Here is a 20160-nt window from a genome sequence, read left to right as displayed (position 1 = left end):
TTCCAGCTCGGCTCGTGCCGCCGCTCCCGGAGATGCGGCTGAGCCGGGCCGGGGCGGCGCCCGCCTGCGCCATGAGGATCCCGCGCTCGGTGCCCGCCCCGGGCCTCTCGGGGCGGCGGGGGCGGCCGTGAGCGGGCGCGGCGCGCTGGGGCGGACGCGGGCCCGCGCTCGGCCGGGACGCTCGCGATGGGGGACAGGTAACCCCGCCCGGGCCGGGCCGAGCCCAGGGCCGCGAGGCTCCCCCCCCCCCCCCCCCCGAGACCCCGCGCGGGAGGGCCCCCACGTGGCCCCCACTGAAGGTCCCTTTGCCTTTTGCACAGGTGGCTCCGGGTGACCGTCCTCCCCGGCTGCGTGGGCTGCAGGACCGTGGCCGTCCGGGCGTCCTGGACCGTGCGCGACATCAAGGAGCGCATCTTGGCGGAGACGGGCTTCCCGGTGTCGGAGCAGCGGCTGTGGCTCGGCGACAGGGAGGTACGGCGCGCCGGTCCCCGCTCCCTGTAGGACGGTGGGCCCGCCTCTGTGCTCGGGGTTGTAGCGCATCCACTTGCTAAGTCAGTGGGCTCGCTGAGACGGAAACTGGGCGGGTTTCATTCTCGCGTCGTGGAGGGCAGAGGTGGCTTTAGCGATCACCCGGGACGTGATGCTTTGTGAGTAACACGGTCAAGAAGCGCACGGGGTTTCCCCTCGCGAGTGGCAATTTTAATGGATCTGCCGGTTCAGCGTTTGTGTCACCCTGCCCCCTGCCCGCCGTTTTGTCTGAATCTTCACTTCCTGAAATTAAGGTACTTTTTCGATGGGCATTGTAGCCAGAGGGTTTTTGTGTTGGTTTACTTGTTTTGAAGTGACTTAACCATTACTCAGATTTTTCTTTTTTTGTGTGTGTTAAAAATTTTTTTAATCTTTTATTTTTGGGAGGGAGAGAGAGAGACAGAGAGAGAACGAGAGAACGAGTGGGGGAGGGGCAGAGAGAGAGGCAGACACAGAATCCGAAGCAGGCTCCAGGCTCTGAGCTGTCAGCACAGAGCCCACCGAGGGGCTCGAACTCATGAACGGTGAGATCATGACTTGAACTGAAGTCCGCGGCTTAACCGACTGAGCCACCCAGGTGCCCCCAGATTTTTTTTGTGTTGTATACTTAACTGGAATAATCCTCACCTTCACACCCCCCCCCCCAGTTTTGAATCACAGAAATTTAGGCAAAGGATCTTCAGACTATATTATAGAAACTGTTCTTTCACATTAAAATTTCTGGGGTGCAAATGAATGGCTTCAATCAAAACTTTGAAAGATGGGACTATTTCATATTGTGATCTATATATTCTTTAAGTTGTGAAAAAAACTAAATTTCCTTAAAGGAGTTAAATGGAAACATTTTACTGAAAATTAACCCATTCTTTTATCCTAATAAATACCTTCACTTTTTAGAAGATAAAAGAGCCTTTCCAGGATTTAGAAGAGGCAAAAAAAAAATGTTAAACAGATATACAAGGAATACTGAGCCACACAGAATGACCTTACAAGTCTCGGATTTGTATCCGGTACAAACATTGGTATTTTTCAATCCCTCAGTGTAATCTTGACCGTCTGTGTACCTGGGTCCACACCATGGTCTCTTGACCACTTAGACACGGGTTCACAGTTAAACTGGTCTTATGTTCCTCCATAGCTCAGCCCTTCTTACGTATTTGGTAGCACATAGACCTGTGACTCGTTAGAGGACTTTGGACAGAATTGAGGAGCAAATTATGAACTTTTTAAGAAGCTTATTCTTCTATAAATATTTGTCATTCTTACCTCTTTCTCTGGGCCCACCTCTGTCTCTTAGCTTTCCTGTCTATAGTCTCCTGGTTCTGTACCCACTTCTTTGGTTATTCCTCTGGGTCTGCTTTGCCATCTCGTCCCCTACACGTGGTCAAACCCTGAGGCTCAGTCGTGGCTCAGTTTTGCCTGTAGAAGTGCTTTTGGAGGTGTCTGTGCAAAGCATTGGTATGGGATAGTGAATGTGGCCGTGGTGCATAGAGAGTTTCAGACTGAGTGGCTGGGTGAGGGGGGGTCTGGTTAGGAAGCTTGTGCTGTCCTGAGCTAGTGAGGTTCTAGATCGTGACCGACTGTCACAGTGAAACTAGAAGGAAAGGATATACAGGAGGCTTTGGAAAGATGTGATTACGGCAGTTGGTACAAATGGATGTGCGTGTGTGTATGTGCGCAGGGTAGAGGGGTAGATGTGGAGAGGCAGAAGGTCTCGCCAGGGATGTTCACAAGCCTTGAGTCAGACCCAGAGATAATGGAATCCTAAATATGTCAGGGTAAGCAGGAAGCAAAAGCTGTTGAGGACTCCTTGTCACTCACGGGCTTGGGTCCGTTTGGGACATAGTTGGCATCAGGCACTTTCTCAGTCCTCAGTCTTTCCGGGCCATCCGCCACCTTCATTGTCCTTGTCCCTCTTTTGCCTTCCCTGGCCTGGAAGTGGAATTTGTAAGTTCTTCACTTTGCCTCCGGTCTGATGAAGAGACTGTCTCATTATAGCTGTTTCCTCTGCACCGAATGTGGTCGAGCCTCAAACTAGGAGGTGTGAAGCATGACTTGACTTTCCTGTCTTTTAATTGATCAAAAATGTCCTTTCTGTCACCTCTTGAGTCTTAGAACCTCCTTGTGTCCTTGACAACTGAACAAAGGCAGAAGGGTCGGGAGATCCAGGTTGTAATTACTATCGTATTGTTTGCTTAATAATTTGGAAAGAGTTGTTTCATAGTCCATGAAAATGATCATCTCTGAAGTTTTTGAGGGAGTCTGTATACTAGTCTATATACTAAGTCTGAATACTAAAGACTTAACTGGGCAACTTTTAAGATTTCATTGCCTCTGGAGAGGAGTAGGACCAATGTTACTTTGCTTGGTTGGAGCGGTGTAGGGTCTAGGAAGGAGAGAGGCCCAAGCCAGATTCCTTAATCTTGGCAGACTCCGGAGGGGAAAGCTGAGAGCCCTGCTGAGGTCAGTTATCTGTGCTGCTCGATTTCTCTTTGGGAGAATCACTTCCCTGTGGACAGGTCACTGATGACACTGCACCAAAAGCATTCGCTGTCAGGCTCCCGTAGCCAGTTACATCTGTGTTTACGAACGCGATTCTACCCTGTCTTCTTCCTGTTCAAGGCCTCTTTAAGACCTGCAAACTTCTTCCTGCATTAAAAATTGCCTCCCTTCCTCCCTTCCTGCCTTTCTTCCTTCAGATAAACCTCAGCTGTGCTAAATTGGACTAGTAATCCTTGGTTTATGCATGGCTCTCACTTAGTAATTAAGTAGTTAATTAACTAACTATGGAATGAACAGCTTTGATGACATCATCCAACTGGAGAAGAACACTGTTGGTAGTTTGTATTTACCTGTGTGCTCCTCTCCGCCCCAGCCCGTGTGCCTCTTTTCCCTTACCCCTTTGCATTTATTATTCTGTTGCCTTTTTTGTAGTTGTTTCAGTAGTTTTATCATAAGTGTGTATATTTATGTGTGTACATATGTATACCTAGGAACACATATCCATATATGTGTATGTGTGGGTCTGTAACCTAAGTCTATAACCTGTGTGATACACTGTTTACTTTTAGTTCTTTGTGAACTTTATAAGCTTATTATTCTATATGTGGTAACTTGGAGTTATCTTTTTAAAGTCAGTATTATGTTATGAATATTCACCCAGAGTTATGTGCAGCTTAGTTAACCCATTTTTTCATTGCTGGATGATGTTCCGCTCTGTCAATATGTTATAGAATTGGGGTTGTTTCTAAAATAATTGTGGTTAGCAACGGTACTGCTAGGATGATTCTTATTCATATTTCCTGTGCAGGGAGTTTTTAGTTTTTACAGGCTTGCTTTAAGATTCAGTGGGAGTGTGTGTGTGTGTGTGTGTGTGTGTGTGTGTGTGTGTATATATATATATATATAAAATACTATATATAATATAAATTGTATATAATTATTACATATAATATCATACATATAGTATTATATATTGTATATATTATATGTATATAATACTATATATACTATACTATAATAGTATATACTACTATATATGTACTATATAATATGTAATACATGTAAATGATAAGTATTTGTGTTTTAGAAATGGGGACTAGAATGATGATACACAGAAAGTAAGGAGGCCAGATGAGAGATTGTCATAAAAATCCAAGAAATACTGAGAGTCTGAGCATGAGCACTTGGAAACGGAGAAGAGCAAGTTAGGTCTGAGGGAAACTGGGGATGGACCTGGTGGCACCTGGAAGGTTAATTGGCCATGTGGTTTGTAGAGAGAGTGAGAGAGAGCAAGAGAGAGAGAGAGCGAGCGAGCTTCTCCCGCATTCCCTCCGAGGTGCAGAGGTAGAAGGTGCCCCTATTAATAGAAATATACAATAAAAGATGGCAGAGGAGGGTTTGGAAGGAAACCCAGTGAGGTCACTTTTGACGGGTTGAGCTTTAGGAACCTTGGAGGATCTCTGTGTGGGATGATGGTAGACAGTTGGAAACACTGACTTTTTAATACGGTGAATGATGTCATTCGCACCCTGTCGGGGAGTGTTAAGTTACGAAGATTCTTGCAGGTGAGCTTTTGGGTGACTTTTTGCAGGCTGTTGACCTGTGAGAGGTCATCCCATCTTAGCACTTGAGGAGTGCTGGGGAACAGGTTGATCTGGCCTTGGCTTCTGAGCGGTACATTTTGGAAATGTAAAAAGGAAGATTTTGTTTATGTTGACGATCCCGATTTATCATTAAAAGTTTACGTTGTTTCAAAGCAGATATGTATCTTTATCTGTTTTGTAATGAGTTAAGGAAAAGTCCTGTCAGGTTTTAAGGAAACTTTTTGACTAGATTTCTGTTCTTTGAAATGTTCACTTGTCCACAGTAATTGATTTCCTAATAAGAAAGGTCAACAAGCATTATTTCTTAAGTGAGAAAAACGACGGAGGTAGTTTTGAGTGAACAACGTTGCTCTTCATACATACTGTTTTCTTTTCTTTTCTTTTCTTTCAGTTATCTGACTGGATCAAGATTGGAGATCTGACTTTCAGAAACTGTCATCTTTTTGTAAACCTTCAATCAAAAGGCTTAAAAGGGGGAGGTATTGCACTGCTTTTACCAGGAGCCTGTGCCGTTTTTAGTTGCATAACGGTTATGTTTTAAACGTGCAATGAAGGTATATTCCACGGGATGTGATGAGGCTGTATCAGGCTGGAAAACCAGGGTGGGCGGAGCTAGCGAATTTTCTGTGAGAACGTGTGGGGTGTAGTACCCTGCGAAGCAGAATCCTGCCGGGGCTTGGGCCTGCTGGGTGCTGTACCCCGACGATGCAGATAAATTTGTAGTGATGATTTCGTTATTTTACGCCCAGTTTTGTTTGTGTGTTTTTCTGTGCGTCTGAGAAGTTACTTCCCTTTCCCCGTCCTCTCTGTACTTCCCTGTCAGCTCTCCGAAGGTCACCGGGTCAGTCAATTCTAAGCATCTCTCGGTGAGGAAATGCTTAAGGGTATTTGAACTGGACAGCTATTGGGACAGTGACTGGGCCGATTTCAGCGTAATCAGAACGTCAGTTGAGTTTGAGAATATCAACAATGGCCCAGTAGCCACCACTATCTCTGGCTTATTTCTTAGCGGCAAGAGCACCCACAAAAGACTGCCATTGACTTCGCTTGCTCTGGAACCTGGTGACAGCCCGCCCCATGCTCTCCGTCTTTGAATGAATAATCTTTTGTGATATATGGTCTGTTTGTGAGCCTTTTTTAAAAACCGAATTTTGTACTTTGATTAAAAAGGTGGAGATTTGATAAATGAGTCCGCTCTGCTCTGTACTGTGTCTAGCCAGGTAGATGTTCAGAGCTGAGAGCTGCGACAACTCATGTGAAGTCATAACTTGTCCAAGTTTCCTTAGGTTTTGGAAGCAAACAGCACGTGGGCAACAGCCGGGGGATTTTTCTCCTAAAATCAGTTTTTAAGTGCGTTCTGTGCTTTAGGTCGGTTTGGTCAAACAACCCCACCGCTTGTTGATTTTCTCAAGGACATTTTAAGAAGATATCCGGAAGGAGGACAGATCCTTAAGGTAAGGGCGTGTGTTGTATACGTGTGTGAATTTACTTTGGTAAAAAAAAAAAGAGTTGGGAGTCCCGGTGGCGTTTAACTTTTGAAACACGTTGTCTAGATTTGAACAGCTGCACTTCCTTCCCTCCGCACCTGCTGGCTCGGCCAGGCTGTGAGTGCGGCCGTCGTAAGTAAGTATGCGAGGGTTCAGAGGCAAAGGAGCCCGCTCAGTTGCTGGCTGCTGTAGTCAAGCACAGTGTGGCTCTAGGAATGCTTTTTTCAATAATCTTATGTAAATACATAATGTAATTTTATAACTTTTGTGGAACATCATGTGGGGCCACTGCAAACCAACCGGTTGACCGAATGGACAAAATAATTCAAACCCACATTCAGGGGCCATGAGCACATTTGACCCCTGGGTTTAGAAAGAGGTTTAATTCTTCTTCTTCTTTTTTTTAAATATGAAATTGATTGTCAGATTGGTTTCTGTACAACACCCAGTGCTCACCCAACAAGGTGCCCTCCTCCATGCCCATCACCCACCCTCCCCGCCCTCCCACCCCCCATCAACCCTCAGTTTATTCTCAGTTTTTAAGAGTTCTCTTATGTTTTGGCTCCCTCCCTCTCTAACCTTTTTTTCTTCCTCCTTCCCCTCCCCCCTGGTCTTCTGTTAAGTTTCTCAGGATCCACATAAGAGTGAGAATATATGGTGTCTGTCTTTCTCTGTAGGACTTATTTCACTTAGCATAACACTCTCCAGTTCCATCCACGTTGCTACAAAATGACTTTAGTTGTTTATTTCTATTTACAGTGTATTCTTTTAGTTTGAATACATTCACTGAAAACCAAAAACCAAAAAACCAAACAACCATAAAAGAAAGCACTAATAGAAGAACCTGCAAAAATTATTTGGTGTTTAAGCTTCATAAGAAACCTCCTCAATTAACTGTAAAAGTAGATCAACTATTATGCATTTTTCTTCCCCCTAATTTATTTTAATGTTTATTGCCTTTCATATCCTGGTCTTCATTATATGTTTTAGTTTGGATGGTAAGTTTCTAGAAAGTAAGGATTAGGTGTATTTAACTGAACTTAAGTAGTTGTTCTTGGAAAGGTGCTGGTTGCAGATTGCTCCCATCGTTAGTGATTTTAATGACGGTATGTTGGAGCAAATTAAGGTCATCTTTCAGTATAGGTTCACAGAAGGTTCACAGAAAGTGAGCTTGGAAACTGTTTTATTTCAAGATGCTGGGACAGTATGGGAAAAGTGTGGATTGTCAGGGGGTAGACAGAGGTGAATAGAATCCATTTAAAATTTTTTTCAAGTTTATTTATTTTTAGAGAGAGAGAGAGAGTGAGTGAGCAGGGGAGGGGCAGAGAGAGAGAGGGAGAGAGAGAACCACAGGCAGGCCCCGTGCTGTCAGCACAGAGCCCGATGTGGGGCTCAAACTCACGAACTGTGAGATCATGACCTGAGCCGAAACCAAGAGTCGGACATGTAACCCACTGGGCCACCCACGTGCCCCAAAGCTAAGCGACTTTAAGTGAAGATTTAGTTGGTGGTAATGGGAGTAGGGGCTCGTCAGTTCAGAAGCAAGTGACTGGGGACTGAGGGGACACAGGGCAGGGGCTTGGGCGAGGTCTTTGTACACCTTAAAGTTGGCAAGCAGCCCGCGGGCCTTCGCTCTTCTTACTGCGTGCATTTGTGTGCGAGCCGGCTCAATATCATCTCTGTTCTTTGGATGTTGCGGTCGAATTCGGCACTTACAGATTTAATTAATAGGAATCATAGAAATTACCTACACTCAGGTCACTGTCCTCTGTGATGTTTGCTGGAACAAGTCTGGACGTAGTGTAGTGACTTGCCCAAGATCATATGCAAATTGGCACATTTATTGCCTCTTCTCAGAATTAGTTTGGAAGAGATCCCCTGACAAAAAGCATCCCATCCTATTTTTTGTTCAACTTGAGACTGTTAGTTGGGGCCTGGGACTTAACAGGTTTTATCTCCAGTGTTCCTCCTCTCTGCTCCCTAAAATACACAGAAATCACTCACAGATATCCAAATGGAAACAAGATCCAGCTTCTAAAGTGCTATTCGTTTTGTAGGTGAACGTTGTATTTTGCTACCGATAATTCTTATTTCTGTCTTTTATATTATAATTTCCTAATGTAAATAAGATTGCTATGTTTTAGGGATTCTTTTAGACTGAATAGGGTAGGGATAGGTCTTAAAAATCTTTTTAGAAATAGACAATTGCGTAAATAGGAGGAATTTGTAGATGATAAGGACGTAGCTAAGGGCATGGCTCAAATGTTCGTGTTTGGGGTTGAACAGCAGGTGGGGTTAAGATGCCCCCACCTTTCGGTGTGCATTGGGTGAACCCTGACGCCATCCCTGGTCTCAGAATTAGCTCTCCAGTTCTGCTGTGTCCCCTCACTCGGCCACGGTGGTGTCGTGTCCCGTGGGCACCGTATCTCTTCCCTACGTGATAAAGGCTTTGCTGTTGGCATTGCCATGGGATCAGTATAAGCTCTCTTCACTTCTCGTCCATCCTTGACTGCTTCCTCCTCTCCTTCAGGGTGAATATTACAGACTGAATTACTGTGTTTTAAAGACCCATCCATCAAAAATGAAACCGGTTGATTTGGTTTAGTCTGTGTCAGAGCTCATCCAGGAGTTGTCATCTGTTGCCTTTTCCTTACTTTAGATGCATGATGCCGGTGTTGGCTTCAAGAGTTGGACTCCTATTTCAGAGTCTGGCAGAGCTCCCTTCAGATGGACCAGAGCCCCACATGTTTTTGGTGGGCCCGCCAGAGTGATTGGGGCTGTTGAGAAAAAGGATTTTGGGGGGACTACCGATGGGTGTGTAAGCCTTGTAGTTTGCTCTTTCCTTTCTACACTGCAGAGGTGTGATCACCAAACAAATCCGCCAAACCAATAACATTGCTGCCTTCTTTACGGGAAAGGAATGAGTCAGTCCTGACTGTGAAGAAGCTTTTAGCTTTAGTGCAGGAGAAAGACAGGGTCAGGGTCAGATTGCAATTCCTCAAGCATGCAGACTACTAAGCGGTACATATAAACCGATACGTTTTTCCTCAGAAGAGGTGAGTTTGGTAAGGGACTGGTAAATAAAGGTCTGTCTTTGGTAGCTGCTTGAGAACAAGCTGCCCGTCCCAGAACCACAACCACCTGTGCACCTTTCAGAGGTGGAGTCATTTCTTTTGAATGAAGGCTTGTGTCGATTGTAAGTCAGCGTTGTAAACAGTGTCCGGATTTGTACTGGGGGACAGGAGATGGCGAGTTAAAGGTTGCATGTTAAGTGTGTCATTGGAGAGGGACTCACGAGCTCTCAACCGTGCTCTCCTCTGCGTGTGGCAGTTACTTGCAGTCATATCCCCACCGGATTTAAAGGTAGTGATGCCGGTCGTTGGTTTCTGTGACTGAAATGTAATTACTTTTTAAACAGTATAGGAAGTTCAAAGATGGGCAATAGATTGCTGTGTTATTAAATATTATTTTTTGGTGTATTTTCTTGATTAGGAATTAATTCAGAACGCAGAAGATGCAGGGGCCACAGAAGTTAAATTTTTATACGATGAAACTCAGTATGGAACGGAGACTCTTTGGTCAAAAGATATGGCACAATATCAGGGTAAGAATCGATAATCGGTTATTGATTGATGTGGGTGGGAAGAGGGCTTGAAGGAGACAAGGGAATAAGGACAACGAAAGGTAATACAGTAAGATAACCATGACCAGTAGACTCCAGATACCTCGGTCCTACTCTGGGACGTGCTGTGTTCAAGAGAACGTTCATAACTTTGAGTGCAACTTACAAGTCAGATGGGGGATGTATGTGACTGTGTATGACTATATATGGTAGAAAGTTATTGAAAATAACAAGGATTGATTCTGACATCCCTGAATATATTTTAAAGAGGTGCAGGCCCTCTATTTTTGAAAACATGTTTTAGGATTTAGGAGGGTGATCAAAACTGTTGTTAACTACGTGAACGTTATATAGTTAACACTTATTAGAGCTGATATATCGTTCTCTGGTCAGACCTGGGACAGGCAGGTTGCACGTGTGTGTCGTGTGACGAGGCGCGAGGAGACCTGCCATGCCTGGCGGCTGCCCGTGTGGACCGGGCTGCTCCTGCCTCGGTGATGGGGGCAGGCGGCCCCCGCGTCCCCCCACGTCCGGTTTCATGATGACGGCTGCCGGCGTCCCGGTTCTGGCATTCCTGATCCTGTAGCCGTGGTTGGAAGATACCGGGCGTGGATCGGAGGGAGGGTCTTTGGTTCAGGTCCTGGTCCCGCACGGGCCCACCCCCTGGCACATCTCCCCTGGGCACCGGTTCGCCTGGCGGCCGCTCTGATCCACCTACTCACTCACCGTGACCGAGCGGACGGCCTGGCCCCGCTTCGCTTCAGTCTGCTCTCCTGTAAATGGTAATAAGAACAAAACCTGCCTCCCAGTGATTTTGTGGGTGAAGAGAGCTCCTCTGTGTGATAACATTTTACGGCTGGCGTCACACTGATATTAATCATTATGTGTGTACCTTAGAGCCACGAAGGGGACAGTGTGAGGAGATCCTAGAAGTAGTTTGCTTCAGGCTCCGACCCAGCATCTAGGATTTTTGCTTCCAGCCTTGACTTTACCTCATTTGAAAAAGTATTTGAAATAAAAATTATTTAACCGAATCAAGTACAGTGGACTCTGGGGGGACATGGGGGTTAGGGCTATTGACCCCGTGCGGTCAAAAATCCCTGTATGACTTCTGATTCCCCCCAGACTTAACCACTGATAGCCTAGTGTTGACCAGAGCATCTTATCTGGAACATAAACAGTCGGTTAGCACATATTTTGTATGCTATATATACTCTATCCTGTATTCTTACAGTAAACTAGAGGAAAGAAAATGTAAGGAAAATGATAAGAAAAGTAAAATACATTTTTAGAACTTATAAAAAAAATCCATGTATAATCTGTGTAGTTCAAACCCGTGTTGTTCGAGGGTCAGCTGTATACGTAGATGGGCTCTTGAAAGCATTATCAGATTAGCCGATTTGAAATAAACTTGGCCACATAAAAGTAGGTAGGAGTGATCTCTGATCCCTTTATTTAACAAATATTTGTTGAGGGCCCTACATGTTCTTGCATATTCGAGCTTGTCTTTTATGTTCAGATGTGAATATTGTCTTAGCTGGTGTCATCTTGGATCTCAGTTTTGTTCCCCTTTATTGATACTTAGTTTTGCAAATGAGAACTTTTCAGTCCACCTTATTCTTGTTCTTATATTTTTATATAACCAGATGACAAAAGACTCAGTCTGTCAAATCAGGTGCATAAGAATGAGGAGATCTCACCCAGTGTCCCACCAGTAAGGATTTCAAGGATGTGGTTAATTAAGAGACACGGTGAAGGAAGGCTGGAGAAGGGTCGGACTCCCCGCTCTTCCTGCTGGGTCTGTTCGTGCTGTGTTAGGGCACACCTGGGCCTAGAGTTAGCGGAGGTGGCCTCGGAATGATGCACGAAGGCCAGCACCTACACGGTCATAAAACACGTACATGTTTTTCTCCGATAGTTCAGTAGCTTGTGAGTTTTTCAGGACGTTGTGTCTCGTAAATCTGTAAATTCCAGGTTTATTTATAATCAAGTTCTGAAGCCTCCACTAGACTCCTCGGCTAGCAAACAGCATGAGTGTGTTTGCCCAGAGGTCTGTCATCAGCGTGTTTGCAAGGAGATTGGGCTGGGTTCTCTCTCTCTCTCTCTCTCTCTCTCTCTCTCCCTCCCCCCCCCCCCCCCCCCCCCCCCCCCCCCCCCCCCCCCCTCCATATTCCCTTTTAAAAGGAGAAAGTAGATTGCAGGCCTGCTGCTAACCTTTCCTTCCCAGATAACTGCAACTTTTGTTAGAGAAAATTCTCTCAAGAGGTTTATTCTTTTGTTATCTCACTCTCAGAACCAGGAGATGTTCTTTTGATCAGGGTAGATTGGGGTATTTTAAAGTTGATCTGCATGATGGAGGCGGAGATTCGGTGAGATTCAAGATGAACACAGAGGTGGAATACATACAGCTTCCTCCTGAGTCCCGGAGGCGTATGATCAGATAACACCTCGATCGAAACCATGAAAAAAGAACTGGGTGATACTTGCTGGGTGTGGAGGCCCGTGAGGGGCCTGCGTCTAGCTGACCCACCCAGTTCTCTGCTGCTGCCTGTGCGGGGGGGGGGGGGGGGGTCCTCTGTGCACCACCCCGTTCAGACACCGACTGGCCCTCGTGGAAGGAATGTTCCAGAAGCCAGTGAGTAAGGGCGGCTCCACGTGCAGGGGGTCTGTCACCTGTGGATGTATAGCATCGGAACAGTTCTGATGTGTCAGTAAACCCTGAAGATCGAGGATGTGAGGAGGAAATTCCTTTTCCCGTGAAGCACTCCGCTTGAATTCCTAAGAACGTGCATCTGTTATTTGGTAACTTGACAAATGTTTTGTAAAAGCAGCTGGGCAGCAAGGGATTTTCTGGCTGCTGGCGCGGAGGAAGGCGGGTCTTCCTTCAGGCTGGCCCGCCGTGCCTCCTTTCTGGCGCCATGACCTGATGTGTTCCCGCTGGGTTCCTAATTCCCCTCCATAGACCTGCTAGTTACGCAGGTTCTTTCTAGATTCTGGCAAGAGCCTCGCTCCCAGTCCTCATGTTCTGTGTGGTCCGTGTTGGTGGTCCCCGTTTCTGTGTCTCCAGAGGTATGTCTAACGGAGATTTGGAGGAGGCAGAACCAGACATTGCCCACTGGATGCCATTCTAAACCAGCTGTCGTTAGCTCTTGGGTGGTACGATACTTATTTTATAGATCCCTAGAACAGTTATTTGGTTAGTCGCCAATACTTAACACGTACAAGTAACAACATCTGACTGTGTAGGTGATTCCTCTGTGGTGGGCGTTGGGCCGGGGCCTTCATTTGTATGATGTCATCTGTGAGTGCGGGGCTGTTCTCATCCTTATTTTACTGACGAGGAAACTGAGCCTGAGTGGCTTTAGTTTGCCTGAAGTGATTCAGTTGGCAGTGGTGGATCCGGGTCTGACATCCAGCTCCCCCGGCCCCAGAGTCCCCTTCTCCCGCTGTGGGCTTCTCCTCCTCAGACAAGCCTGGGAACTCTCATCTCCCTTCTTGGACTCGTTTACACACAGCCGTCGGGCCGTTTTTGTAAAGCGAACAATGGCCAACATCCCCGTATCGGAGCTGGAATTTATAGGTGCGCGCGAAGAGACTTCTGGGGGGTGCTGGAATGTTCTCTGTATTTAGTTGGAGGCTTCACAGGCTTATTCACTTTGTCGGAGTTCATCCAGGCCACACATGTAAGGTCTTTGTACTTTACTCTGTGTGTGTTTATTTCAGTAGCTTTTTAAAAGAAAAATGTTAATTATTTTTAAATATGATGAATTACTATAGTTGAACATACTCAAACAATGTTAGAGATTCTGAAGAGAAGTTTCAAAAAGTGATGCCCCCAAAATATGTTGAATTATAAATCCACATTATAAATTCAAGTATTTTGAGAACTTTTTAAAGGAACTACTTTAGAGACAGGGTGGCATTATTCTGAGGTGCTGATTTTAAAATGTGTCACATTAATGATTACAGTAGTTAGACAAGTAATGCCTTGAATAGAAAAATCCAAAGGCTGATGGAAACAAAAACAAACAAGGTGATTAGTGACATGACTGAAGGATTATTTTCCTCCTTATGAAATAATATATTGACAAGGTTGTCGTAGATAACAAGGCCTCCCGTACACGTACAGGTTATCGCATTTACAAAACAAAAATTTAAACATGCTATTTAGGAAGGAATGTTGCACAGTAATAGTGTACTCTGACTAATTTCCTTGTGTGCCCTGTGGTTTGGATGTCTAAGTATCATAACATCCTTAATTTTTCCTTTTTGGGTTTTTGACCAGCCATAATGTTTTGTTCTGCTAATAATTTTTGCTGTTAGCTTACGTTTTTGTTTTTACCGTGAACATTGGAATCACGGTGCAGAATTCAGTCATTCCCTTCACTTTTTTCCATTTTTGCCATCAAGTAAGCGGTTTTATGTAGAGGAAGCTCCTGGGAGAGGGCCGAACGCTCTGGCTTACTTCTCTCTGAACGCCTGCACGTGCATTTCCCCCGCAGGGCCGGCTCTCTACGTGTACAACAATGCAGTCTTCACCCCCGAGGACTGGCATGGCATTCAGGAGATCGCAAGGAGCAGGAAGAAGGACGACCCCCTGAAGGTGGGAAGATTCGGGATCGGGTTTAATTCTGTCTACCATATAACAGGTAGAGTATTCGCCTTTTCTGTCACACCAGTGCCAAGTATCTTCACCTGTGTTTTGTAATTTATTTGGTTCACTTTGGAGATGATACTGTTTTAAAGGCATCGTTTCCAGATGAAAGCGGTTTCAGAGGCATCTCCCGAATTCTCTGGCAGCGGTGAGAAATATGCCAGTGAACTGTCAGCGTGTCTTGGGTTTTCTGAAGTTGCCACGGTAGCCACACCGAAGCGTCACCATGTGATGCCGAAAGTTAATGTCCTCACGGTCCAGTGGGACTGGTGTGATAGTATCTATTAAGTCACTTTACGTGAGGTTTGAAATGTAGCCCTTGAAATGCCTGCACAAATTGTTACTCTCAGAATTTTTACACTGAACCTCTTTTGAGTCAGACCAACTGATGTTCATAGATTTTCTTGTACACGTTTTTAAATATCAAGCGACTAAAGATGAAAGTGTAATGCCCAGCAGTATTGAATGACGGCCAAAGTGAAGATCTTTGATTCTGGCTTCTCTACATTTTCCTCATAAAACTTTTGCTCTTTTCAAACTTCTGAGTATTTTACTTTGTTCTGTTTATTTTTTTAAAGCACTTGTTTACATATTTATTTTTGAGAGAGATGGAGTGTGAGTGGGGGAGGGGCGGGGAGAGAGGGAGACCCAGAATCTGAAGCAGCCTGGCTCCGAGCCGTCAGCACAGAGCCCAATGAACCGCAAGAACTCGGTTCGAACCAGCTCGAACCCAAGAACCCGCAAGATCGTGACCCGAGCCGAAGTCGGACGCTTAACCGACTGAGCCACTCAGGCGCCCCCAGCTTCAAAGTATTTTAAAGATTACTTTGAAATCATGTGTTGAATCTAGAAAGAATATGAGGGTTCTGGTTCATAGTTAGAGCAGGAAATACTTGGAACTTGTGGTGTAGACATCTCTAAGAATGGATGACTATGTTTCCAGAGTCAAAGCTCTTGGTATTTACTGTAGTTTGTGGTAAAAGGTTTTTGTTTTTAATGTAATTGGCACCTTAGTTTCAAAACTCTGTTTGCGTTTTGAACTTGAAAGAGAAGGAAGGATTGAGCTGGCAGGGCTATAGCTATAGCTAGGGTGACCATATAATTCATTGTTCACATTGGGACACTGGTCAGAGTGCAAGAGGGTGGTATTGTTCCCAAACAGCTGGCCAGCTGGCCTGAATTGGGACTACCCTTGGCAGGTGGGGGGACATAGGGTCTCACTCACTATATAGCCCAATTTTACTAAGCTTGTTTTTTAAATTGCGTTTATATTATTATATAGTATTGTAAGTAAATAATACATTAAATCATATATCACAGCATTATATAACCATCATACACGAATGCTAAGATTCACGTGTTCAGCCATTTGCATGGTACCCCGTAGGTCCCTGACATATGGAAGTTTTAAAATTTTATGGGGGCACCGACGTGAATTGCATGAGTGTGGAGACTCTTGTACAGGAATGAATTGTTTAGTCAGAGAGTCTAGCTGACTGCCAGCAAATGCTGTGGATTTGTTCCCTGTTTGAGAATGAGCACGTTTATGTGGGACAGTGTTAACTGGAGTGTTATTCTCTAATCACAGGATTTGCAAAGGTCCGACATCATGCTTTATAACTGTCAGGAGTCTCCCTGACATAATTTAAGTAACGGGAGTGTGGACACGGGGTAAAGGGAGCACAGACAAGAGTGCCATCCGACCACGTTGTTGATCGATTTAGTGGCTGGGTTGGGGGACGTCACATTTCATACTTAAAATAGCTGAGAGCTTAGGAGTCAGTGTTTGTGACGGCTCAGCCTGCTGTTGGTGACCGTTGATACGTGTGTCTTGCCTGAAGGTTAGGTGCTAATGTCAGCATGTGGGGAAAAACGTGTCGAAATCACTCTCACGGAGTCCTTACAGGGGCACCGTGGTGAAGAATTTCTCTAGGTACGGAGCATCTGACATTCTAGTCGTTTTGCCGGTGTCTAAGTGTCATCCCGTCTTTGGTTGAGAATCAGGCGAAGCAGCTGGTACCAGTTTTATGAGCCACGCTGTACACGCAGGGCGCCTCCCGCAGCACCGCACTTGGGTTCTGCGTGGTGAGATGTGCTCGGTGTGAGCGGCCGGGGGTGGAGGCGAACCCGGGGCTCGCTGCAGAGTCACTCGGGGGCCTTTGCTCACTGAGGAGCATGGCGGGCAGTCGCTGTGCTGTGCTTTCTCTCCCCCGCTTTTTAGAGAATCTGCGGTTGAAATTTTTATTTTGAGCCTGGGATGAAGTTGCGTTTTGCATAATTGGGTTCACGCGGCTGCGGAGATTGAGCATAAATACCCAGGTAGCCGTTGCATATCTCGTTTAACGGGTGTCTGAAGATACATCTTACATTTGCTCAGTAATCATTAGAAGTTTCCCTGCCTGATACTTACGGAATCAAAAGAGAAACCATTATGTTTCATGCTCAGAAAAATTAAATTTCTGAAGCTAAATTTAGTTTGTTTTTAGATAAATCCGCATTAGAGTCTCTTTATGGTTTGTGCTCTTCCACACGTAATGCTTTGATAGTCAGTCTGCATTGTAATTATAATTGTCTATCACATTTCAGAGTTGTTCATGAGTGTCGAATTTTTCTTTACAGATGTTCCCTGTATCTTTAGTGGTGACCAGATTGGGATGTTAGATCCTCATCAAACGCTTTTTGGTCCCCACGAATCAGGCCAGTGTTGGAATCTCAAAGACGACAGCAAAGAAATGAGTGAACTTTCAGACCAGTTTGCGCCGTTTATCGGCATTTTTGGAAGCACCAAGGAAACGTTTGTAAATGCCAATTTTCCGGGAACATTTTTCCGTTTCCCCCTTCGCCTCCAGCCTTCACAGCTTAGCAGTAACCTGTACAATAAGCAGAAGGTTCTTGAGCTGTTCGACTCTTTCAGGGCAGATGCAGACACGGTGCTGCTCTTCCTGAAAAGCGTGCAGGACGTCTCCTTACACGTCCGAGAGGCCGACGGAACCGAGAAACTGGTGTTCAGAGTGACTGCGAGCGAGAATCAGGCCCTGAGACACGAGCGGCCAAATTCTGTAAAGATCCTGGAGACTGCCATAAGCAACTATTGTAAGAAGGTCCCAAGCAACAGCATCACCTGTGTCACGTATCATATAAATATAGTTGTAGAAGATGAGGATAGGAAGGACGCCCAGAAAACGTCGTGGCTGGTGTGTAACAGTGTGGGCGGGCGAGGGATCAGCGGGAAGCTTGATTCTTTAGCCGACGAATTGAAGTTTGTCCCCATCATTGGAATAGCCATGTCTTTATCGAGAGACGGTGACGAAGAAGGAGCCACAGCTGATCTCTCAGGAAAAGCCTTCTGTTTTCTTCCTTTACCGCCGGGTGAGGAGAGCAAAACGGGCCTCCCCGTTCACATCAGCGGGTTCTTTGGCCTGACCGACAATCGCCGAAGCATCAAGTGGCGGGAGCTGGACCAGTGGAGAGACCCGGCGGCCTTGTGGAACGAGTTTCTGGTGGTGAACGTCGTCCCCAAAGCCTACGCAACTCTCATCCTAGATTCCATCAAGCGTCTGGAGACGGAGAGGAGCGCCGATTTCCCCCTGTCGGCGGACCTCATCTACAGGCTTTGGCCCGACGCCGGCAAGGTCAAGGTGCACTGGCAGCCCGTGTTAGAGCCTCTGTTCAACGAGCTGTTCCAGAACGCGGTCCTGTACTCCGCGAGCAACCAGTGGGTCCGGCTGGAGCAGGCGTACTTCTCAGAGCTGGACGAGAGTGCGGAGTGCACCGCCGCCGTGCTCAACTACCTCCAGAGCTCAGGGAAGCACATCGTCAAGGTCCCGGCCAACCTGGCGGCCGCCGTGCAGCTGGCCGCCTCCCCCGCGAAGCCGGTGCGCAAGGTGACGCCCGCGTGGGTGCGGCAGGTGCTGCGGAAGGGCGCGCCCGTGGGCGGGGCCCGCGAGAAGCTCCACCTCCTGGAGTTCGTGCTCTCCGACCAGGCCTACAGCGAGCTGCTGGGGCTGGAGCTGCTGCCCGTGCAGAACGGCAACTTTGTGCCCTTCTCGTCATCTGTATCAGATCAAGACGTTATTTACATTACCTCAGAGGACTATCCCAGGTACGGCCCCCGCCCCTGCCCGCCTCGACTCCCAGACCCCTTTAGTGGGAAATCCACCTGTCGGCCGCGTGGGGGGCGGGGAGGTGGCGGTCAGGGGCCCGCTGGCGGAAGCATTTGTTAACGTGCCGGAGGGTCCCTTTGCACCCGCTGGAGGGTCCCTTTGCACCCGCTGAAGTGCAGAAAACAAAATGAATTCTGAGATGTTTAGACCCCTCTGGACTTGGGTTTGGTGCCTGCCGACATTTTAAGTTAGTGAAGCCTGGCTAAGATTTGCTCAAAAGGTATTGCCGTGTGATCACACCGCGGGCAGTGTGATTTATGCAAGCTAGCACGTTTAACTGCCTTGAAATGACATAATAAATGAATATGTTGTAGTTGTTAGAAGGTTATCACTGCTGTGTTCCTTTCACGTTTTAGGTCCCTTTTCCCAGGTCTTGAAGGAAGGTTCATTTTGGATACCCTGAAGCCTCATCTTATAGCTGCTTTAAAGGAAGCTGCCCAAACCCGAGGTATTAATTGTTTAGTTTCTTTTTTTATATATAAGCCTGTTTTTAAAAATATAAAGTTTTTTTTTACATAAACCAATTTTTAAAAATACGAAGTTTTTAAAAGTTCTCTATGAAGTTGAACCAATATGAAATTGCCCGGAGTTCCCCACTGTAGATCTCTAAGTCACGATTTCAGATGGTTCAGCCTGTTGTAATTGTTATATTTTAAGGTGTTTCAGTGCTACACTCTGACATCTAAAAGAATCGAAAGGTGGCAGGTATCGTATTTCAGAACCTCTCCTGTCACGGTCGGCTGGTGTACGTTTATGGTAATTTGTTACACAACTTTTTAATGCTTTCCCAGTTCCTTTGTCACGTGACCCCCCCCCCCCCACCCCCAGTCTCCTATCTCCTAGTCTGTGTAGAAGTGGGCACAGCTGTGGTCGTTTGGATTGCACAGAGGAAGGAGAGAGAGGTTCGGTTCAAGGTCAGGAGCTCAGGTCTCGCACCCGCCAGCCTTATGTCACCCATACCGCCCTGCCCTCCCGAGTTGTGTGCAGCCGTGCGTTGTCAGCTCTGGGGACTGCAGACAGATGGAAGGGTCAGGAAAGGGGGCTCCTGAGGTCTTGGCAAAGGATGGGTGTCCTTTATATTGAGAATTCTTTTTAGGAAAAGACAGAAGGGTTTGGGGGGCAAAATCACCATGGTTCTCAGTTTAATGTCACCTTTCAACTTCCGCCAGCATCTTTTCCATTAGGGAACTGTTGCCTGAACTTTTTCGAAGTTGGATATTGGCCTGAAAAATTCTGGATTCGTCCCATTGGTTAAGGTCATAAAGCATATTCTTTGTGATGTGTCTTTTACAGTATATGGTGTTTTCGAGGATAATGAGTAAAGGACAAGTTGCTACCGGTCATACACGTATTTATTTAAATACGAGGGAAGGGAATTGGGATGGGGGTGGCATCTAAAGGTGAGTCCAAGTTCCAGGAGTCAAGTTCCATGAGTGCTGTTACCATCAGGATCTAAAGCTGTGAACCAGGAACTGGACTCTCAGTAACCACCCGTTGCCCGTTTTTGAAAGTTCTGGGCATAGAATTAAAACATGAGGGTTTTTTCTCTGCCGTGGGTACTTCTCTGGTTTCATAGCTCAAGTAAAATCTGTCTCATTAG

The 20160-nt window shown here is 46.2% G+C and overlaps 1 protein-coding gene across 1 annotated transcript in view; it reads left to right on the top strand.

Moving 5' to 3' along the window:
* Positions 1 to 9: 9 nt before the first annotated feature.
* Positions 10 to 20160, top strand: part of SACS (sacsin molecular chaperone) — a 41531-nt gene continuing 21380 nt past the window's right edge. Inside the window, exons 1-8 of the mRNA XM_049646710.1 lie at positions 10 to 197; positions 321 to 471; positions 5026 to 5113; positions 6003 to 6088; positions 9614 to 9725; positions 14246 to 14392; positions 17017 to 18499; positions 18917 to 19008. Coding sequence (XP_049502667.1) covers positions 187 to 197; positions 321 to 471; positions 5026 to 5113; positions 6003 to 6088; positions 9614 to 9725; positions 14246 to 14392; positions 17017 to 18499; positions 18917 to 19008 — 2170 coding nt within the window. The 5' untranslated portion in view covers positions 10 to 186. The remainder of the gene's footprint in view (positions 198 to 320; positions 472 to 5025; positions 5114 to 6002; positions 6089 to 9613; positions 9726 to 14245; positions 14393 to 17016; positions 18500 to 18916; positions 19009 to 20160) is intronic.

The sequence above is a fragment of the Panthera uncia genome, assembly GCF_023721935.1.
Source record: "Panthera uncia isolate 11264 chromosome A1 unlocalized genomic scaffold, Puncia_PCG_1.0 HiC_scaffold_16, whole genome shotgun sequence".
NCBI classification, from domain to species: domain Eukaryota; kingdom Metazoa; phylum Chordata; class Mammalia; order Carnivora; family Felidae; genus Panthera; species Panthera uncia.
Note: the sequence above shows the minus strand (reverse complement) of the source record. Positions and strands in the feature narration are given on the sequence as shown.